This window comes from Anabas testudineus, chromosome 23 (assembly GCF_900324465.2).
Source record: "Anabas testudineus chromosome 23, fAnaTes1.2, whole genome shotgun sequence".
NCBI lineage: Eukaryota > Metazoa > Chordata > Actinopteri > Anabantiformes > Anabantidae > Anabas > Anabas testudineus.
Genome location: NC_046631.1, coordinates 12,411,591 through 12,433,556, shown reverse-complemented (window position 1 = coordinate 12,433,556; position 21,966 = coordinate 12,411,591). Strand labels below are relative to the sequence as shown.

The window sequence follows — 21,966 nt, the reverse complement described above, 5'->3', positions numbered from 1 at the left end:
CAGTATATGTTTATATATGTTTATATATGTTTTATAAATCATTCAATCACAATCATTAAATCAATCAATCATTAAACACAGAAGGGTTTTAAATTCATATGAACATACACATAAGAAATAACTATGAATAAAGATGAGCTGACATGTTGAAAAGTAAACAAAACAAAACAAAACGAGTCCTCTGTCATAAGGCTGGATATACGTGACGTCATCTCATACGACAGACAGGATTATAAGTAAAGATATTTTTTTATTTAGTAATATTAGCAGTAATGGTATTAAAACATGACTTTGAGCTAAAAAACTCGTTCATATCCGTTTGACGCGGAAGATTTGCATTTAATTTAATTTAACCTTTATTTTACTAGAGAAACCACAAATCACTGAGATTAAGAATTTGTTTTGTCAGGCAGAAAATATAAGACGTACAAAAATATGACATATATTAACAATAAAATCAAAATCAGAACTTAAATAAATAGAAATAAAAAAATAAGCGAGCCTACACTGCGCATGCGCCATGAGTAGAGTGACTGGTGACGTCTATATAAACAGCTGTTTGGTCGACGGAGCTGAAGTCGAGTTTCTCCGCTGGATGTTTGTGTTTTAGTTTTATTCTCTGTTTCTGGCTTTAATACACAGTAAGTACACGCTGTTCTTGTGTTTTTATACATTTCACGTACACGAAGTAGTACTTAAATCTACGGTAACTAGGCATTTTGGGAGTTTTAGTTAATTTGGTTAAATTTAACCAAGTTAACGTCACCTGGTGTCAAAACCAACTGTTAATTAATTAACTGACATTTAGTTTATTCAATTTATAACCATTTAGTAGAAAGTTTCCTGTCTAGTTCACTTTGTTGGTTTGTTGTGTTACAACAAGGAAGCCAGCTAGCTAAAGTTGACTGGAAACATTCATGACACTGTTTTGGTTACAGAAACAAAACAAAAACAAACTGAGATATTTGTATTTATATTATTTTTTATTTGTTTATTATATTTACTGACGTGTCCAGCCACAGTTTGTACTTTTCGTTTGTAACACAGAGATAACATAAAGATAAGTTAGCTAACCTTCGGTTTCTCTGAACAATAATTAACATCTTTAAAAAAGCGTTAGAATAATTTTAAAACCTTTACCGATGTTTTTAATGAATTTATTTCACAAACAAAGTCTCTTTTAACCATCTGGGCGGTAAAATATTTACACCAGTAAACGTTAATAAGATTTTTAACATGTTTCCAAAGTTTCCGAATCGAAACAAAGATGGCGGCCCGCTGTCTACGTGGATAGGAAACGGGGGGAAAACGTTTAAAAATCCTTATTTTATGTCCCATTAATCAACTATTGTTTCATCCGGATTGTTAGAAGAGACTCAGTGGATCCTGAAAATAAAGTCAGAACAACAATTAGCTTCTTAAGCTCGTTGCTGGGGGTTTTAACATGACCGGTTAGTTGGTTGTTAAAGACACTGATTGTTAGCTCTGCGACACTAATGTGTGTTAAGGTGGAGCTCTTACTGATTAAAGTCCAACAGTCCTAAGAGAAACTTGTCAACAGATAAATTGGCTTTAAACTATTGTAATGTGTGTATTTTATTGTATTTCGTAAAACACTTGGTTAATATTGCACAGGTGAAGTGTTATTAGGTACATTTTTAGGTACAAGTGTTCCTCTCTGTAGTAGTTTTACTTGAATATGTATTTTATGTTACTTTCACTCTTTGTGTACTTCTACTAGTACACAAATATCACTCTGATCACTACAGTGACAGCCTGACATGTCCAGACATGTTATAGAGTGCGATTTCCTCTTTATCACATTTACATCACGTAATCAATCCATCGCACTCTGGAATAGAAACACAAGCGTAAACATTATTACACAAACTGTGATATTATTATCATATAATATGATAGTCAGCAGCTATTTAAGTCATTCAGGGTTTTGTCAAGCAGAAAACTTGTATTTGGTTTCAGTTACTCAGATGCTGCCCCCCTAACTTCTTTTAAACCCTTAACCCTTAAAATAACAAAAATAGGTAATAATTAGAATAATCCTACAAACCAAGACTAAAGCAAAAAGAAAGTGTTAAAGAAAAAACACGAAAATGTTTATTACCGAATAATTGTAGGATGCAGGACTCATACAAATCCAATAAAAAGTATCAGTAAACATGCAGCTAACAAAACCTAATTTGCAGTTTGTATATAAAAAATAAGAATGATAGATTAGTCTGTGGATTTGATTTTAGCGTAGAAAAGTCAAGTGACAGAATACATCCAATGTCCAGTCCTCTTGGTTCATGAAGTACTGAATCATACAGTTAACAGTATAAAAAAAATAATCACTGCATTTTTATTTATTTTTTTATCAACAGGAAGCAAAATGGCAAACGGGCACGTGGAAATCCACAACCCCATCTCCAACCACAACAACCTCAATAACAGCTCAGACTGTAACATTAAATCTACCTCAGACACGTCTGACATGGACGACACGGTGGAGTTCAGGATCCTTATGGCCTACGCGACGAGGAGACGGCCGAAAAAGGCAGACACAACGGACAATCCAGTCGTAGTCAATGGGAACACAGACGCAAACGGATCAGCTCCATCACAGACACCAGAAAAGACTGAACCCACAAATAAGAGGAAGGAGGAGAAGAAGAAGAAAAAGGAAAACAAGAAGGGTTTGAAACGAATGCTTAGCATTTTAAAATGTGTCAAACCGCAGACAGAAGAAGAAGAAGAAGAAGAACCACAGCCGGCAGTAGAGAATCACCATAATGTGGACGATAGGTGTCGTTTTAGAGATTTTAAAGAAGGTGAGTATTACACGTTTTACATGTAGTAAATATGTTAACGGCCTAATTAAAGATTAAATGTTATAAACAAGCCGTGGACTTTGGTTTTCGACTCCCGCTCACAAATCAGAATCAACCGTTTTTAATCCGAAACCATCGCCTCCGTGACTCGTTCTCAGTCAGAACAACCTGCAGCGTCATAGTGTGCAAATTAAGTTGAGTTCAAATGCAGACGTGCTGCCACAGGTTCCTGTTGTTTACTCACTTTTCCCGACAGGTATTTGTACTATCTTACAGGCAGTGAGTCATGTCCCATGACTCCACCTGTCATAACAGGTTTATCAGTGTGTGAGTGTTTGAGGAAACTCGTCAGGAAACAATCAGACTTAATCTCGTTGCTGTTTGCTTTTTGTATTATGTGTGAATGTATTTCCCCTTTTCTTTATTTCTCTTAGATGAAGATAAAGAAGAGGACTCGTTGGAAGACGTAGCAAATAGACTGACAAAGATCGCAAATGGAATCCAGTTCGTTCCAGAAATAGAGTCAGACGCTCCAGGTGAGGTTCCTCCATGTAGATGAACATATTATTGAAACATATGGATTCAATCTTGGTATGCATTTGTGTTTCATTGCTCTGGTTAACCTGTATTGACTTTCCTGTGCTGTTTTCTAGATGATGAGAATGAGGACAGTATGGAGCGGCTGATTGGTCTGATCCTGAGGGAGAGCGGAGACAGGCTGAACGAGCAGGTCAGAAACGCTGGTTGACCTCCAGCTTTGGAAATGTAGCACATTGGGACACAGTCTGAACCATGGAATAACTTTATAAGGCTTTATAACGTTGTGTTTGAGTCCATGTCTCAGCAGCATTTACTGTAAAACCCACTGTATTTCACCATAACTGGCTCGTCTTTTTATAACTTTGTGCTGCTGATAAACATTTGAGACGAATATCAGCTGCTTGCTGCCTTTTACCTCCAGCAGTGAAATGATTGTGTTGTGTTAATGTGTCATTTATTTAAACAGGTATCTAATAAATTCTGTTTCCTGTCTCCACCAGGAGCTGAGAAACGTCGCTGTAGTCAGAGAGATTTTTTGGGACTATAGCTTCTTTAAGTCGCTTATATCAAGCCTTCTCCTGAAAATGGGCCTTAAGTCCATCAACCCTGACTCTCCGGGGCCTCACGCTTCACCCAAAACCCAGATCGCTGTGACCTGTGAGGTGAGACCATCTTTATGGTGTTAGCTGCCTTGTGCTCGTTAAACTGAGCCTGACCGTGTCTGTGTGTTACGTCATTTCTCCACAGGCCACAAGTCGTTTGACATCGTTGGACACGCTGCCGATGAACAAGCTGCTCGGTTTTGGAGCGAGATACCTGCAGGAATATCACTCGTCCTGGATAAAGGAGCATGGCGGATATGTACGTAAACCCCTCCTCTGCTGTTGACACCATGAAACTTACTCTAAAACCTAAAATGACCTAAACATTTTTCTTTCTCTTGCTCAGGAGAACGCTTTTGAGAGTGACAGCGAGGACGAGGACGAGGATGAAGTCCAGTGATCAGAACGAGGAAAAACCTGCAACAGTCGACCTCCACAGATCCCCCGTCATGATCAGAGCTTTAAATGGACACTTATTTCTACCAAATCTGTTTACAGGCACCTAAACTTAGCAATAAGAGAACAGCACAGAGGACAGTGGTGTAGCGTAGTGTATGTCTGCAGATGATTGGAAGTGTCTGTGTGAAAACATGAACCTTTTAATTAGTTTTGTACATCATCAAATTGAAGCATTGTCGAGCACTTGCACTTTTTAGAAAGGGAATCGTACGGTCTGTCTTTTAAAACCGATTCTACACATGCTTGACTAAAAGTGTGTGAATGTTGTGTGTTACCGGGTGATTTTATTCACGTACAGGTTTATAAAAGAACTGATCAAGCTGTCTTTGTCATATTTTATTATAAATGACTTAATTCCGACATCAAATTTTGTTTAGTAAATGTTAAAAAACATTTTTGATTTCATCAAACAACACAACTTGTGGTCAAATGCATATATTTTTTAATTTGAGCCCAACAAAATGAAGAACAAATGTGAAACACAGCTGTTAGTAAAAACTGCTTCGACCATGATGTGTACCTGTAGCGACTGTTGAAATCATTTTTACTGTCTAATGTTTGTACTTCAATGACCAATTTTCACTCAAATTCAATAAAATAAGGATATTTTTTTACCGTGTTGTACTGCATCAGATTTCATTATTTTTAAATACTGTAATAAAAACGGGAAGTAAAAGAAGAACTATGCATTAACTGTGAAAATATTCTGATCAAGTCTTTAGATGATGAGTGTGTTACCTGTTATGAGCAGACGTTAACACATCGACGTGAAGATGACGCTGAAGAAGATGAGTCATTAAAAACTCACTGCTGAGACCTGTTTTAGTTTTAGTGTGAACAGCACCACCATGTAGTGGCAGGAAGGAACTGAAGGTCAACAGCAGGGGCTGTGAATCCCATTTAAAAAATGTACACATTTATATTTGTAGTCATTTGTAAATAAATTAATAGAATTTCAAAAATGGTTATTCTACTGACAAACTATTGCATTTGTATTGGTTAATTCGGCCTATAGATACTATTGAAATGTAATTCACAGATTACCATACTAAAGATACAATTAACTATTTAACTACTTCATCAAAACCATGTAACTGATTACAATTGACTGCTTTTTAATTACTGCTGAATGTTGAATGATTGATGTTGACAGTGTTTTCACCTCTGCTAAACAAGCTTTACATTGTATAATAATGTTAGGGCCTTTTTCTGAAGTCATTAAGAAATTATTACTGAATTTCCAGCAATGAAACAGAACTCCATTCTACTTTTACACCTTTTAAAACTACACATGTGCAATGTGATTAGTAGCTGTTCATTATATTTTTCTTTTATTGTGACAGAATAATTTACATTTACTTTGTAAATGTAACTATCTGTTTGTTGTGAGTCTCCAACACTGTAGATAATCAACAAAAGCTGCACTTCATTGAATTTTTATTAGAGGAACAGGAAGTTGTGTAAAGGAGGAAGCAGCAGGACACCAAAAATAACTAAATGTTATCATGACTTGTGCTGCAGTCAAGTGATGCTGAATTACTCAGTAAAGCCCCTTAAATGTCATTAATATATTTAAGTTGAGTTCTAAACTGACAAAGCTCCTCGTTAATACGAGAAACTTTAAATGTGCACTTTTGTGAACGTAGTTCTGAACGGAGCATTCTTTCTCTGAAGCTGTGGTGTTCGATGCGCTCCGGTGAAATGAGATCCAACCCGTTCCCCTGCACACCCCGGACTGCCTCAACCTGCTCACCGACAACAAACGCGGGCGGCAGAGGTGCAGGGACTCAGTCGGTGCTCGCCTCGGTCGCACCTGTCCGTGTCACTGAACCCGCCTCCGTCACCTGTGACCGGTGTGCGTGATGTTCAACGTCGTGCAGGGGGGTCGGAAATACGTCCCCACGCGCTCCTCGGTCACGGACGACTCTCCGGTCCCCGTGCAGCCGGTCCACATCCACGGGTCCACAGGTGCGCCGTCGTGGCCGCCGCCAGGTGCGAAGATGCGAAACTCCAAAGGCGGAATGGTGGTGAGAGCCGTCCGGAGGAATGCGTCTCCTCAGCCGGCCAGTCTGGAGAGCCTGGAGGCGGCTTGGAGCGGGAGGCTGGTCCCGGAGAGTTCACCGAACCCCGAGAGGAGGAACGGCGAGGTGGAAGCAGCCAGGACCGGAATGGAGGGTCACGGAGGAGGGCCAGCGCGCGGCAGGAAGAAGGGGTTCAGACCCCCCGATGTGAGAACCATCTTCTCCCCGGAGGAGAGGGACCCCAGGGTGAAGGTGGAATCCGGAGAGGGGCACACCTTCGAGCCAGGAGGGGGGGACACCTGGTGTGACTTGTGCTGCAGATACATCTTTGAGGACGGGCTCACCTGTACAGGTGAGTGGGTGGAAATAGAGGTTTTTGACAAGTAGCATCAACTTTGATTGAAACTCAACATTCAGTAGTTTAGATTTAAACATTTTTATACCTGAAATTCAACAAAAAATCCTTAAACACTTGAATATTTAACCTGTGTAAATGTAAACGTTACAATAAAGAAAAAGCCAGTTGAGGTATATTTGACTTTTAGGGTTTTCTTGGGGGGATAAAACCAAGAACCTGACTTTAAATGATGACTCCATGATGAAAATAACCATTAGTTGAAGTCAGGTTCATAGCAACAGATGTCAAACATGCTGGATAAGTAGCTTAAAAGTAGTAAATGACAACATCTGTCAGAAGTGTTATAAGAATATAATTGAGTGTTTAAAGTGTCAGACACGAACCAGAGGTTTCACATCTGGATGGTTTCACCTCATTGACTATAATCATTGAATTAACAGGTTATTATGCTCGTGCCATCGATATTTGTAGGTAGACCTTAACACATGACATGATGACATAAATAGACTGGAGCACGGCTCAGCAGCTGGAATGCAGTCAGTATGCAGAAGGACCGGTTCAGGCCTATAAGGAAGAAACTCCAGGCCTCCTGTGGTGTCCACAGACGAAACAGACTTCCAACCACAGTATATCTGTTGTTAACACTGAAGGTCAACTGCTATTTAAACCTTCATAGTAACATTTGCTTCTCTACTTCCATTACTCATTTGTCCTGATCATTTTAAAATGGTTAAATAATAATAATGAGAATAAAAGAATGACAAAGAACAATCTCAGTCACGCCTGATATGTTGGAGGCTCGTTGCCAAACAGCGTAGAGTGAAAGTTAAAACTATGGTGACTTCAGTATTACACTGAAGATAAAGTGTAATTTTAAGACTAAATTGTGGTGAATGAACACATAAATGACAAAATCTTTGAAGGTGTAACCAGACAACGTGTTTGTGTGACTTAAAGTGAGACTAAAACATTCTCAGGTATGTTCCTGCAATTAGCTAAGACAGGATAACGTTAGCTAGCTCTAGTTGGCACATTTTAGATGATTGCTGCATTTTTGGTCACAGTACTGACACAGTTTTCTTACGTTAACTAGGCATTGTTTGTGTTGTTAATTGATTATTGGCTTAAACACAAATTGTCCAATTTACTAAATGCTGGTATTTTGCTGCTATGTTAGCTAAAGCAGGATAATGTTAGTTAGCTTCGTGCTACTATTTAGTCCATAATATTGAAACAGTTCTTTTATTTTAGTTTTTTCAGCATTTTTGCATGTTAGTGAAAAACATTTTAGTCATGTTTTAACCTTTTGACCTTTTCTTTTTGCCTCCATTAATTAATTCCTTCAGTTATTATTTTAGTCAACAGTTATTTAGCTGCAACATCATGGTTTGTTTTTGATTTCACAGTAAGCCAACTACAAATGTACACTTTAAATGTTAGCATACACAGCAGCCTTCACTTTAATATATTTGAATATCTGTTTAATCTTCTGAGCATTTAAATCTAAAAAACGCAAATTACAGCAATAAAACAGCAAGTGAACGACATCAGCTGACACAGAAACAGATAGAAAACTTCGTACAGCCTTTGTCCATTCAGCCTTTTAACCTCATTACATTTGCAGACATAAGATCTGCTGTTTCCCATCAGGGCGGATGGAGTTTGCGTGCAGGCTTGTGTGTTTATTAAATGTGTGCGTTGAGATTTCTGCTAATTTAAAAGGCATTTCCACAGTTGATTGCCACTCAGGAAGCCTGTTAAAGGTCCATTACTCCATTTAAATGTCAACAACATCAACATCAAAACAGCAAAAAGTGATTTCTGGATTAAAAACAAGAAGCTTATCGATGTGGGAAAATATAATTGCTGACAGGCTGTGGGTCTGTAGAGAAGTGTAGCTGTTGGTCAGTCGCAGTCAGTTGACTTATTAACACACGGAACAGTCACTTATAAGCTTGTTGAGCAGTTTAGTTCAGTTATTTCCTTTAAAAATTAATTTCTTATGCTGTGCGGTTTACTGTCAGGTGGGATTGTAGCTGCTGAAATGACCCAGTTTATATTGTGAACACGTTTTGATGGATATAAGGAAGCTACAGCAGATTTAAAGAAGTAGATTGTGACTGAAGTAGATTTTGACTTTCATGATTTGCAAATGCATTTAAATTGAGTGAGTTAATAGACAAACAAATCACAATGACTTAAACGACACAGGATTATTAAGGCTGCATGATTTTGCAGTTAAAGTAAATATTCTAACAATATGAGTTGTGTTGTAATATGCATATATTTATTACTTAAATGTAGTTATTAAAGACCTTCTGTTTGTTGGAGCCCATTATCTCAATAATATGTACATAATTATGTTGTTTTCAGGAAACTATGTGTTTGTTTTTTTACAAAGGATGTGAATAAATCTAGCAGATTTCTGTTTAATATAATTTGCTCTGGTTGTATTGGGATCTGAACTGAATATTGCATTTTTATTTGGAGTAAACAGTGAAATAAGAAAACCCAGTGCAGCACTTGAAGATGTTTTATGCCCATTTTGATGTGTTTTGAATTTCCAAGTGGGTCAGATGTGACTGGATAGTTCCTGAAAACACAGACTCCGTCTCACTCTTGCTGTGGGTCTGTCGTCCTTTGTCTCTTTCTGTTCGAGGTGAAGTAACAGAAACCTGGCACAGAGAGCAGGAGCTTTGTCTGACAGGGTTTAGTGTTGCACCAGATACACTGGGCTCTCCTTTACGTATCACTCGTAGCAGACACGAGTGGCTTGATTTCAATCTGTTCTCTGTTATTTGATGTAATTAGATTGACTAATTTGATAAGTCTACAGTAGGTGACACCTTCAGTTTGTTCTAGTAGTAGTCGAATGCAACAGTGGTGCAGTAAATCCTCGTCCAGCAGCACAAGAGGAAGAAAGTTGAATTAACATTACGATTAATCTCTAAAACAGTTTGACTAGACAGGACTAGACGGCATTCCTGAGTGTATATGCTGAGATTTCTCCTCGTCTGGGAAAGAAAAACAAAAGAAACGTATGTGTGTTTGAAGCGGAAATATTTCTGAAGTGTTAATCGGGTAAAGGGAGGTCAGATGTTGATTTAAGGGAGACGTTTAACACTGAGGCTCATTTTGAACCTCTGTGAGAAATACTGAAGCTGATTGTGTGTCTGCTGGGTTTGTCTGGACTCTGAAACCTCGGGAGGGCGGATATGTCGGCACCTCGAGGATATTTCTTAAGTTCTCACACCCTCAGAGTGCTGCCTGAGAGTTAAGGCACGTTCAAAGGATGGTCATTAATGTTGAAATATCAATATGCATGTATTAAATCTTTGTTTGAGTCTCTGAATCTGTTGCTGTCAACAGTGTGTTTTTATTCTAGTGCCTCCTGGGAGCTTTGGAGGGGTAAATCATGAACACGCCTTAAGACTTGGTTTAGGGATTAAAAGACTTGGTTCTCATTTGCCAGGCTTGTCTTGAAGCAGTCAGGTGACCATACTGCATAGTGCATGTACACTAAAACAGGTTTGACTTGCTGTAATGCATTAATACAGAGATCCCTCTAGTGATGGGTGATAAGATCCACAGCTCCCTCTGTGTAAAATGCATTAAAAGGTTTATCTGTGACAATATAAGACTTCAACCATCCTAACGAGTCACATTAAGTAGGTAATTTACACAGCTGGAGCCGTTCTAGCACAAATTCACTGCACACAGCAAACGGTTGTGAAGCACTATAGTAAAGGATCTAGTCATATTCAGTTAGAGCAGCAGGACTGATTACAGGAAGTGAAATCTGCTTTATGTGGACACTTGTTTTAAGTCAGACTTAAATTTAGGTTTAGCTTTGGGATGGGAATGTGTGTCATTAGCTGCCGTGGGTTGTGTGTTTCTTCAGTCTTTGTCTCTTGTGGAGCCAAACTGTCACAGCGACTGAACAAACAATGAGACGGCAGCTGACACACACACATGGGGGTAAATCCACGAGGGGAGGGACCAGTGTAGACCTGAGCTGAGACAGAAAGACCTCGTGGATGACAGGGAAGGATGGTTTTGTCCAGTTTGTGGATCTACATCAAGTTATCGTTGGATTTAAATCAACATCTGGATTCTGTAAGATCTGAGCGGTGTGTTTGTGACAGTCGGAGTTATGGGCTTTGCCAGAAACTTTGGTAAAACCTTGAGGAGAGTGTCTGGATTTTTCTATCGCTTCCCAAAAGTGATGCGACGATCCGGGCGTCTTGAAGTCCGTCTGCTGTGGAGGAACTCGGGTGAGTCTTGAGTGTGTGTTTCCTGAAATGGAAATGTGAAATAAGAAAAATTAGCACGTGGGAACAAAATATTGGAACAAATCAGCTGTTTTATTAAACTAAGGTTTTATTTGAGGACCGTGACACAGAGAGTCTCTCCAGTGTCTCCTTCTTGCTTTGTGTCTGCAGCTATTCAGCAAGTGTCCAAACAGTCAGAGCGTGTGCAGACTGTACAGCGTGTTGTCGAAACATGACACAACACACACGTTCTCTATATTCAGACCAGCTCGGCTTTGATTACACGATAAAAGACGTGAGCTTGTGTCCAGATGCTTGAAAAGAAGGAAAGAGATTTTGACAAATAATTAGAGAACAGGTGGCTGCTGTATTCAGCACACACCTGTTCTCACACACACCTGTCCTCACACACACCTGTCCTCACACACACCTGTCTTTGTCTTCTAAACTGCTGTAGAGGCTTTAAGCTTAATTTAAGTCATCAGCAGCTTGAATCTGCGTGAAAAATCTTTTTTTTTTTGTAATTTATTTGTGATATAGTTTATATTAAATGATATAACATTTATAATAAGGTCATAATAAGGCTCTAAGCTGTCGTACTTATTGGAGTATAGGAACAGGAAGGCTTATTTATTTGTTTTTGCTGCACACAAGACATTCAGGTTGAAGATCTAAAGATGAATATGAGATCAAAGTTTTATTTGATATGTTAAACAACACAGAACATGCACAGCAGCACCTTTTATATGTGATGAACTAAACATTGAGAGAGGTTTTCAAGACTTTCGCTGCAGAAATAAAGCAGAAAGCTTGATACCTGTAGTGTCTATCTTTGACCTCTGACCTCGGTGCAGTGGTATGGAGGTCAATATGTGGATATAGAGAAATCTTGGTTTAAATAAGCCTCTCAGTTTTTCTTGGTGGGACTGCTGAAGTCTTTTCGTATCAACAAACACATTTGTAGAGTAATGTTTATAGACAGTTTGAAGAGCTGTGAGTCAGCTGCTGACGCCAAATGGTGTGTGTGTGTGTGTGTGTGTGTGTGTGTGTGTGTGTGTGTTTCAGCAGGTGAGTGTTAAAGGAGCTGAAGCCTCATTGTTTTCCTCTCTGCACACACAGATCTGTTTAGAGACCTCGTGCTATGAGATGCTTCACACAGACAACACAAAAACATTAAGTCTGACCTTTGACCTGATGAACACAGAGTTTCACAATAAGAGCCCTCTCTGTGTGTCTCATTCATAGGCTGCAGATTCTTCTGTGTGACTGATTGAATCTTATCGATTGGTGGTGTGTGGGAAATGCTTTTATCCCTGAGACAGCAGAGAAAGAGAGAGAGACAGGGGAGGAAGTAAAGAGAAGGAAGCAGAACAAGGTGATTAAATCTTTCAGATGGAGACGCTCAGCTGACTTACAATAGACTTGAGACCTTCTGATAATTTCATAAAAGTTTACAAAAACACCAAATATGTTTATGTATCTAAGATCATGCACAAGAACATTAATCTCATACAATGAGAAGAGGTGCGTTGTAGCAAATTTAGCTAATAGCTAATTTCCACAAAACAACAATTTGGTGAGAATGTGTTAAAATATGTGTTGTTAGTATAAATTCCCTTTTCTATGTATCTAGACAGTGCTTCCCCATTGAGTTGCAATGGAATGAACAAAAAAAGACAATTTTGTGCTCAAGAGACTGCAAACATATCTTAGTGTTTTTCATGTAGTCCAATATCACAAATCATTTTTTGGTTCTTTACAATCTGTATAACAAACAGCATCCTCTGCCCTTCAATCATATAACCAAAACTAGCATGAAATGTTTTAAATGACATTGCAGATTATTCTATGATGTTAAAATTAATTGTCAAGGGGAAACATACATGTCCACTATATCGTTATTGGAACTTATTATAGAATATTCTTGTTTTTTTTTTATTGAAAACAGTTGTTAAAGTTAAAGTGGAGTAAAATGTGCCACATTCGTTCTACCACTGCTGCTGCATGGATGGATGGATGGATGTAGAACGCTCTTCCTCTGTGGATCAGGTTCATTGTCAGTGGGGATATAGATGGACGATGTGGTGAGTGGAGAGACAGAGCGATGGCAGGAAACTGGGCAGTGTTATCATAACAAGCTACGTAAGAGAGCAAAGAGGAGAGAGGGACTGTAGATGACTGAGTCAGCAGTCCTACCTCCACCACCACCGCCCTCCCTGCTCTCCTGTCTGTGTGTCCATCACACCGGGCCTCAATTTGACTGTTAAATCACCCACTCAGCACAACAACACAGAGACACCCAGTGAGAGAGGGGGAAACAAATCAGCATCTGAAGTCTGATGGAGACTGAATGTAGAGCGGAGCACGGTCGAGAGACACTGAAACAGACTGCAGAGAGAGAGGAGAGAGAGTGTGCTGCTATTCCAGTGTGTGTGTTCAGGGGATGAAGTGATAACAGACCTTAGTGAGGATATTTGAGTGTGTGTGTGTGTGTGTGTGTGGTGAAGATGGGAGATGGGAGCAGCCATGTGCAAACTGTCGGATAAAGTTGGACAGCACGTGAAAAAGAGGTCGACAGGTAGGATTATGGGAGCCAACACACACTCTGACACACACACACTGTTTATGCAGGTGTGTGTGTTTGTTAACAGGAAGTGAGCACAAAAGCTTCCTCTTCGAGTTAATAAAGTCGTTAATGGAGCTGCTGGAGTGTGGCCAAACTTTACTTTGTGTGTTTGTGTGAATAAGATGTTTTATCAGTAGTAGAAACTTTAAGGTTGGGCAACAGGGCTGGATGTCTCCGGTCTGATCTGGAGGGTCAGTAAAACATGTCAGGAGAGAGGTACGCCTGCAGTTTTAGTCCCTGTGGCTTTATGTGCTTCGTAATTATTTCTTTGTGTGTGCAGCCTAGTAGAAACATTCATCTCTTAGCATATTTAAGTGCAGACCTGCTGTAACAGATTAACTTCATTGTGCCTCAATAAAGGAACCTACGTGAACATGACTGCAAACCTCTTAAAATAAAAAACACAAGCTTCAGTTCACACTTAATTAAATTTAATTAAATTACGTTTCTGTGTTATTGACTGTAAAATAAAGAGTGATTGAGACCAAATCATTTGCCTTTTATAATAATAATTGTTATTTTCTTTATGTATAAAGCCGTTACCACTGTTTTGTGCCATAACTGTAAATGTTGGTGGCAAAAATCCAATTGTTGGAAGTTATCTGGCATTTTTAGAGGAAAATAGTCGAGTTTAAGGCTTTGGTTTTGGCCTCAAAGACGTATAGAGGTCAAGTACTGCAGAACTTTGTTCAGGTCAAAATTTGCATGCTGTTGTTTTCCATTTGCAAAGAGGAACCTCAACTGACGAGCTCTGTTAATATCAGGAGATGATTTGCATAAACAGACACACATGCACTTCGTTTGATGCTTTGAGTGTTTATTTTCAAACCTCTGCTGTAATTTTAACATTTTCTCATCAGTAAATTAATCCATATTCATTTTATTCCTCTGCAGGTTGTAAGTATGCATGTCACGCTGCTTGTCGGGACAAAGTATCCCTCGACTGTAATTCTGCAACTTTACTCGTCGGTCAGGACCAGCTCAACAACAACAACACACAGCTCCACGTGAGTAAACACTATAATACGCTTGGGTGTCATCTTTTATTTACTTATATTTTTCATATCTTGCACCAGGCTTTGACTTTTTCTTTTATTGAATCAAGTCAGACTTTTGATCGTTTACTTTAAATGAGAGTGTTGTCTACCCTGATATCCTGAGAGGCACAAACACCACTAGAGTGCACTGTAGTCAAACATTTTATCAGCTGGTGGTTAGATCATAGACCATGAGGCATTAATATAGGCAGCATAATAAAGGGTAAATCAGTGAATTAATTTCTTTATAATGATTGGAATAATAATTCTATGTAGACTACTAGGAAAAGTCAGAAAAAAGTATTAAAACATAAATAATTGTGTATTACTACGATAAATTTAAGGAATTGAACACAGGTCCAGGGACCCGAGTGGTTAGGGATCCTAGGTCAGAGTCTGTGTATGAAGTGAAAATCCCAGATCAGTTAAAAGAAGCAAAACAAAGACAAGAAATTACCAAAAATATCCACAAAATCAACAAAAAGAGAGAAATGAAGACCATAAATATGTACAAAATGACCACAAACAGTTGACATGAGAGACTCGGAAATCAAACTGGACACAGAATGATTTCAAAGTGACAGAAAATGACGAAAAATAGACAGAAAAAACAAAAAGTGACCATTAACACATGAAAAACTTCAACTTCACTTCAAAGCGAAGTAGAAATATCTCATGTTAGTTATTAGCTCTTTTTAATTTCATTACCTCATTGACCTATTTGTCATTTTTAAACCAACGTAAACCCAAACTAAAATACTACGACTGTGGTCCCGAACGAGACGACGTTACCCCACCAGTGTTTACATGTCATCTGGTGGTAATTCTTCTTTTCGTGGGTTTGGCTCCACCGTCTGTCAACACTGTTGTGGTTTGTTTCATGCAGCATGAGGAGGATTAGATCAGCACATTTTAAACCAGTGATCACATTTCACACTCTGATTGTGCTGAGTAAAGGGCTGCGGGTTTTAAGGTGCTGGTTATTTCATAAAAATACATTTTTGTGTGTTTGCAGCGGTTTTTAGTGAGATAATGAACATAGAAACAAAAAAATGTAGAAAAATTATACTAGATTATTGGATTTTAAATAAAATACGTTAGTAAAAATACATATTTAACACTCATCTGTCATCTGGGGCTGTTTGTCTCTCTTTGTTTTTAAGTGTGTCTCTGCCTCTGTGTTGTTCTCAGTCTGTCTGTGGTTTGTGGTGAAGAAGCTGTCTAGAAACTGAATGTCAGATCATAACATGATTTGCAGCCATAAGACGCTCATAAGCTCTCATGTGTTTAAGTGAATGTGATGGAATTGCATCAGAGTTAATGTGTGAAGGTTATTTCTGTCATTTCATGGTTGTAAAAGCCTCATTTTAACTGAGAAACTGAAAAAATACGACATTTTTCCTCAGTTGCTCTCCCAGCGAAGTGAAAAATGAAACATGTGATGATAAAATTTTAAATAAGAGGAGCTCCAAGGACTGAGAACAACCATTAAAGTCATGGGATATTGTTAACAGTGCAGAGTTACAGTCAATCTGAGCTGTCAAACCTTGTTAGTGTCATTACACAGACAATCCCCAGACTCTTTATTTAACCACTGACTGACTCACATAATCAGCAGTCAATTCAATCAGCTGGCCTGAATCTGCAGCACATGACCTCTTGAACCTGAAAATGCATTACAGCTCATATGTGTGCAGATTTTTTAGAGATTAGTTCATTTTCTTTCTCTAAATAAAGTTGTTCAATCCTAAAAGGACGTTATCGACTATGAGAATACGCTTTATATCTAACTAGCAGTAACACTTCACAGTTACAAGCCTCTGCCAACCAATGAGCTGTTTCTAATCAGTTCATTCATGAGTGTAAGTGGATGTTTACCTGGTTGAATAAAGGTATAAACCACAGCATATGAATCATGCATACTACTTGCTGTTCTTTCCACTCAACTCAACCGGTCCAGGCAGATAACCGCCCAACCTGAGCCTAATCTGCAGGAGGTTCCTTCCTCTAAAGGGAGTTTTTCCTCTCAACTGTTTACTAGTGCTGCTCAAGTGGGTTTGTAGTAGTAAGAACATACCAACAAATACCACTACTGCGTCTAGTAGTAGTACTCTTAACCTGCTTTCTGCAAAGTGACATCATTAAGCTTTAAGAAAGGAAGAGGTCAGAGTTCATGGTGACAAACAGCATGATTAACAATGTGCAAATATTATTTTAGAAGTTTAACTGAGACTGAGCAGAGGATACCATTTTAAAAGGTAGAAAGGTAAATTTAAAAAAGAAACTGGAATGTTAATGTGTTTTCCCTCTGGGTTTTATGGTTATTCATAATGGTTTTATGGTCACTCATTAACAGCTATTGGCTAGCTTCGGACCGGGTTGGGTCACACAGTAAACACACACAAACAAGAACAAAAGCAAAACAACTGCTGTAAAACCTGAGAAAACATGTTCTAGTGTGGGAAAATGTTTCTGTTATTCACTTCTCCTGTGAATATTTTTCAGTCCTCTTCCTCTCTCTGTCCTATAGATTTGACTTTACCTTTGGTTAATAGCTTCACCTTAGTCTTCATCTCAGCGCTGACAGCACCGACTCATCTCCGTCATTAGAACAAGATTTAGACTGATCAAGAGTGTCATAATGCAGAAACTGATAATGACGTATTTGGATTATACTCAAGACTTGAAAACTCGATATGATGATGTTTGTGTTCACTCCTGCTGTATACAGGACCCCATCTGTGGTTATTTTGCAGCTGTTTGTCGGTTTATTTGTGTCTTGTGGTAGTTTTGGGTATCTTTGTAGTCATCCTGCATCACATTTTATTCTTTTTAAACATCTCTGTTGATGTGTTTTATCTCGTTGTGGTCTGTTTTGTGTTTCTTTTATGTCTTTTTGGTCAAGAAAAACTCTAATGTGCCTGTAGATTAAGCTCATCATGAAGACGACAGTAAATTATAGCGACAGCTGCAATGTTTTAAGCAAACAAAGCAACACTGTGGATGTGGAGACAAGACACTTTCTCTTAATGAGCTGACTCAAGATGCCATTTTTAGCTTTTTTCTAGAGCGTCCAGAGACTGAGAGTTTGCACAGGTGAACCTTGAGCCACGCTGAGTAGTGAACATTCACATGAAAGCACAGAGCTCTTCTTGTTTTACACTGTTGTTAAACTCACTACCCTACATTCATGAGTCATGTTTCTGTTCTCGTCAGTCTAACAACACCTTCCATCACAATATTGACCAAGTCCTTTAAGACTCTCAAACATAATTTAGACCTTGTTGAGGCACTAAAACATTAGAAGCTGCTCGGGTAAAATAGTTTTTGTCTTCCAACTTTTGTAATTTTTCATCTCAGCACATGCACATTTTCAAATAATCAATTTTTCCTAGCAGCAAAGTTGTTTCTTCTTTTCTTTAACCTTTCACTTTTTTCTTGTCTAGTTTTAATCTGTAACTGCTTATAAATTACTGGGAGAGGAAAGGTAGCAAAGAACAGTGAGTCCTGAATTTCTGGAGTTCCTTATCCATCCTGTCCTTTCACTATCAAACATCTGTTTTCATACAGGTCTTCCTGTAAACAAACATCATCACCATTTGCTTATCATACCTTCTTTCCTCTCAGTGAATCTCTTTTAATCTTCCCTTTCCTCTAATCAGCTGACTATTGTGTTAAGCAAACTTCAAACAGTGGAAGCTTACCTGGCTAAACACAGAGATTGAAATGGAAAAAAAACTCTGGGCGAAAATCAAACGTATTCAGATAAAACATGTTTATATAAAAGGGAAATGTTAGTTAGAGGCAGATGAGATGTTCACAGGAAGGTTGTATTTTGCAAAACTAATTCAGATGTTGTCTGAAGCTGGATACAGTATAAAGATTACTTTATAATAATTTAGCAAATGCACTTTCAAACAACAAGTTTGTATTTAACAGTTCATATAATCAATAATTTACTCGTGGATACAAATCCACAGATAATTATTACTAACTCTGCAGTTTCCTTCATCTTAATAAGCAGGTTTTCAGGGTCTTTTCACTCATAGCTTTGGTTTTTGTGCCCACAACTTTAATGTTTTCTGTTTCTCTTACTGTTGTGTTTGGCAACAGGAGGCAACTGTTTTCAAAGAGAAAGCTCCAAGACTTAAAGTTACAATATGCAACCTAAACTAGCCCTGGAAACCCTCTGCTAAACCCAGCCCTCCATCCTGCTGCTCTTCTAAGCTCTTCCTTTACACTTTTCAGTGCTTCAGGTAGCCATCGTTATGAAATTATAATAAATAAGAACAAGAATGTTTCAAAACCTAGTAATGAGGATTGGTTAGAAAGGTTTCTCACAGGAGGCCTCTCTGCATTAAGAAACATTTTAGATCATATTACTAATAAAGACATATTTACAGGTTGCACAACACAACATGGTTTCTTCGGCTTAAATTATTTACTGTATAAACAATAAGTATCATTTAGCTTAAATATTTTTTTTCCATAGATGTGGAAAAGCTTTAGTATAAATCTTATGAAGAAAACTGTGCTCAAGACAAAAATCATTCCTCCAGACAGTTTCTTTCTGATCTGCATATATGTATATTGGTCAAGAAAATTAAAAACAACTGTGGGGGGAAAACAATCCTGACAATTACAATAACACATGTTAAACATAGACCCTCTGCAAAGAGGAGCAGTGTTTACAGGTTTCTGCATGAACAACGAGGATAAACAACAGAAAACCACAAAGATTTATGGCCTTAAAAAGACAAACTATTTTCTTTTAAAGACATTTGGGTCTATTATATGGTAAACTGTTGGTTTGTTTATAATTCCATCCATCCCACACCCGAAAACATCACAGAAGCACCAACAGAGGGATGAATAATAGCAGCCAGTTTACCACTGTAATCTTTGTGGATTGTGGAGGATTAACTCCTCAGTCAGATGCAGGTCTGACAGACAAAGCTCCCCCATCATCAGCTGCCTGTTGCAGAAACAGGACACCAGTCAACAGCTTAGAGACACGACAACAGACGAGACCCGTTAATTTACTTCATTTTTGGATGATAACATGTCCCAGCGCGGCCAAATTTGCAGCTAAAACATTTTATAGGTGAATAAAAAGAACACCGGCTGAGCCCCATGTGGTCTCTGAGGAGTCTTTGTAGGACTCTTGAATCGTTTTTGTCCTTTTAGTGTTTTATGTTAATGGTAAATCTAAGTAATAATCAGATAACAGGTTTTAATCTGCTCTAAAACATGAGACACAGTATAAAAATGGCTCCTGCTAGGAGTGGAAAATGTCAGCTCAGCATGAATTAACACAGGCCTAACACAGGATAGGATGTTAGTAATGTTGTGTGCATGTACAGGAGTCAGCATCGCTGTATCAAGAGGTAAACCGAACTCTGTAAAAGCAACTTCTACGTGCCCACAACAAGTTAGTTTGAGGGAGGGTCGAAGGAAAACAAAGATCTGTATCAGGGAGGAACTCCACAGTAGTCTCCTCTGTTTACTGTATGTGTGTGCATTCACAGCGTATGTTTGTTTGCTCTTATCTGGGGTTCAGTCATAATCCAGGCCGACAATCTCAGCCTCAGATACCAGCCGGCTCAGATAAGAGCTCACATTCACCATTCATACAGCTTCCACAGAGCAGTGACCCACTGACTTCACTGTCAGGAACAGAAATACACTGATATACAGTTTGTTCAAAGCAGACAGACCTGAACAGAATAGACACAGACAGTGGAAAAAGTAGATACCAGACAGTATACAAACAAAAAGAACAGCATAAAGTGTTTCTGTAATAAAACACCTGATACTAAAGTGAAGCAAAATCAGATCACGCCAATAAATCTTTATGAATTGAATTAAACTGGGAGTCTGTGTTTGGTTGGCGACTCAGTCTCTCACAGTTCTGCTATTGTGCTGCTACCTTTCCTTATCTTGTTAGATTTTAAGTAATTTAATTCAGTTTTCAGCGAACAAATGTTCTTTCTTAAAGCACTGTTTCCTCTGAATGACCCCATGCCAACAGAACTGCTATCAGTCTGTAAATATTAATTTTACATTTAGTCATTTGGCAGCTGCTTTAATCAAAAGCGACTTACTGGTGAGGTACAATGCAAAAACAGATTAAGTATAAAAAGGTCTTGTGGAAGCAAATTGATGGGGTCATGAGCAACAGCAGCTATGAAGTGCCCTGAATCTGACGGTGGCTTTAGCGTTTACTTTTAGCACAGTGGACTTTATCAACAGTTATATAGTTCACTCACCAGTACAGTATTCAATAAACCATTTCTAATTACAATAGCAATAAAAGTAAACACTGCAAAAGTTACCTATTAAATCTGCAGACATGGCTAGTGGCTAATTGCTAACACCTACACATGTCAATGTTTTTTAACATACTTACATGACTGATGATGACAGTGTAGGTGGGATTGGATGTAAATATTAATGCATGTTTTCGTGAGTTTAATTCTTCCCCCAGGTTTTGAGTAAACAGGTAAAACTCCAACTCCTTACATGTTTCTCATCCCCCCTCCGTCACTCCCACATTAACATCAATATCCTTGTAATTCTGCTCCTCCAGCTGCAGTGTGACCCACAGGCTCAGTTTTTAAACCTGCATCCCTCCTCTCGTTGTCTGTCTTTGATTATGTGATACACCGAGGCTACATGTGATCCTCAGACAGCATTCCTCCTCTCTTTGATCACGAGACACTCAGTGTTTTGTCTGTCAGGATGAAATAATGGGCCTGTGGATGCCAGGACGCACACATGGGGCTGCACACACAATAATCAGCATATGGAATCCAAAAAACTACTGCATGAGCATCATGTGTCAAAATACTCTGCACAAAGTGGATCAGTTTCACAATCCCTGAAGCAACACGGAGCTCAGGTTGGATATTTAACACCTGTAATAAGCCCCACAGTGTGCCACATTACGACGGACTCCTGCTGTTCCTGTCTCTATGTACAATCTTGGTATTCTTTATTAAATGTGTGATGCTTGCTCCATGCTTTGGTGTTACACCGTCCTGTATATTATTAGTTTGAATATTCCCAGACTACAGGAATTAAGTACTTTACTAAATACAGGTGTTTGATTTCAGCCTGCAGGATTCTCTATATGCCATTTATCAACATTTAACATGTGTGACTCACCTTTGCCTGTAGGTTTTTGCTGTGTCTGACACAGATGGATGTAGTTCGCCTTTATTA

At 38.6% G+C, this 21,966-nt stretch overlaps 2 protein-coding genes and 1 long non-coding RNA gene across 3 annotated transcripts in view; 2 read left to right on the top strand and 1 right to left on the bottom strand.

Annotated features, from left to right (window-relative positions):
* Positions 1 to 517: 517 nt before the first annotated feature.
* On the top strand, positions 518 to 5,043 carry LOC113164833 (apoptosis facilitator Bcl-2-like protein 14). Its single transcript, XM_026364345.1, has 7 exons — positions 518 to 641; positions 2,382 to 2,828; positions 3,263 to 3,364; positions 3,482 to 3,558; positions 3,869 to 4,030; positions 4,116 to 4,229; positions 4,317 to 5,043. The coding sequence occupies exons 2-7, from the start codon at positions 2,390 to 2,392 to the stop codon at positions 4,368 to 4,370; spliced, it is 948 nt and encodes a 315-aa protein (XP_026220130.1). The 5' UTR covers positions 518 to 641; positions 2,382 to 2,389; the 3' UTR covers positions 4,371 to 5,043.
* Positions 5,044 to 6,002: 959 nt separating this feature from the next.
* Positions 6,003 to 21,966, top strand: part of rassf3 (Ras association domain family member 3) — a 46,307-nt gene continuing 30,343 nt past the window's right edge. Inside the window, exons 1-2 of the mRNA XM_026361711.1 lie at positions 6,003 to 6,802; positions 14,600 to 14,712. Of these exons, the coding sequence (XP_026217496.1) occupies positions 6,292 to 6,802; positions 14,600 to 14,712 (624 nt within the window). The 5' untranslated portion in view covers positions 6,003 to 6,291. The remainder of the gene's footprint in view (positions 6,803 to 14,599; positions 14,713 to 21,966) is intronic.
* Positions 11,019 to 21,518, bottom strand: LOC113163258. Its single transcript, XR_003298882.1, has 3 exons — positions 21,152 to 21,518; positions 12,264 to 12,392; positions 11,019 to 11,104 (listed from the first exon to the last, which is right to left on the bottom strand). It is a non-coding gene; the product is annotated as an uncharacterized LOC113163258 (long non-coding RNA).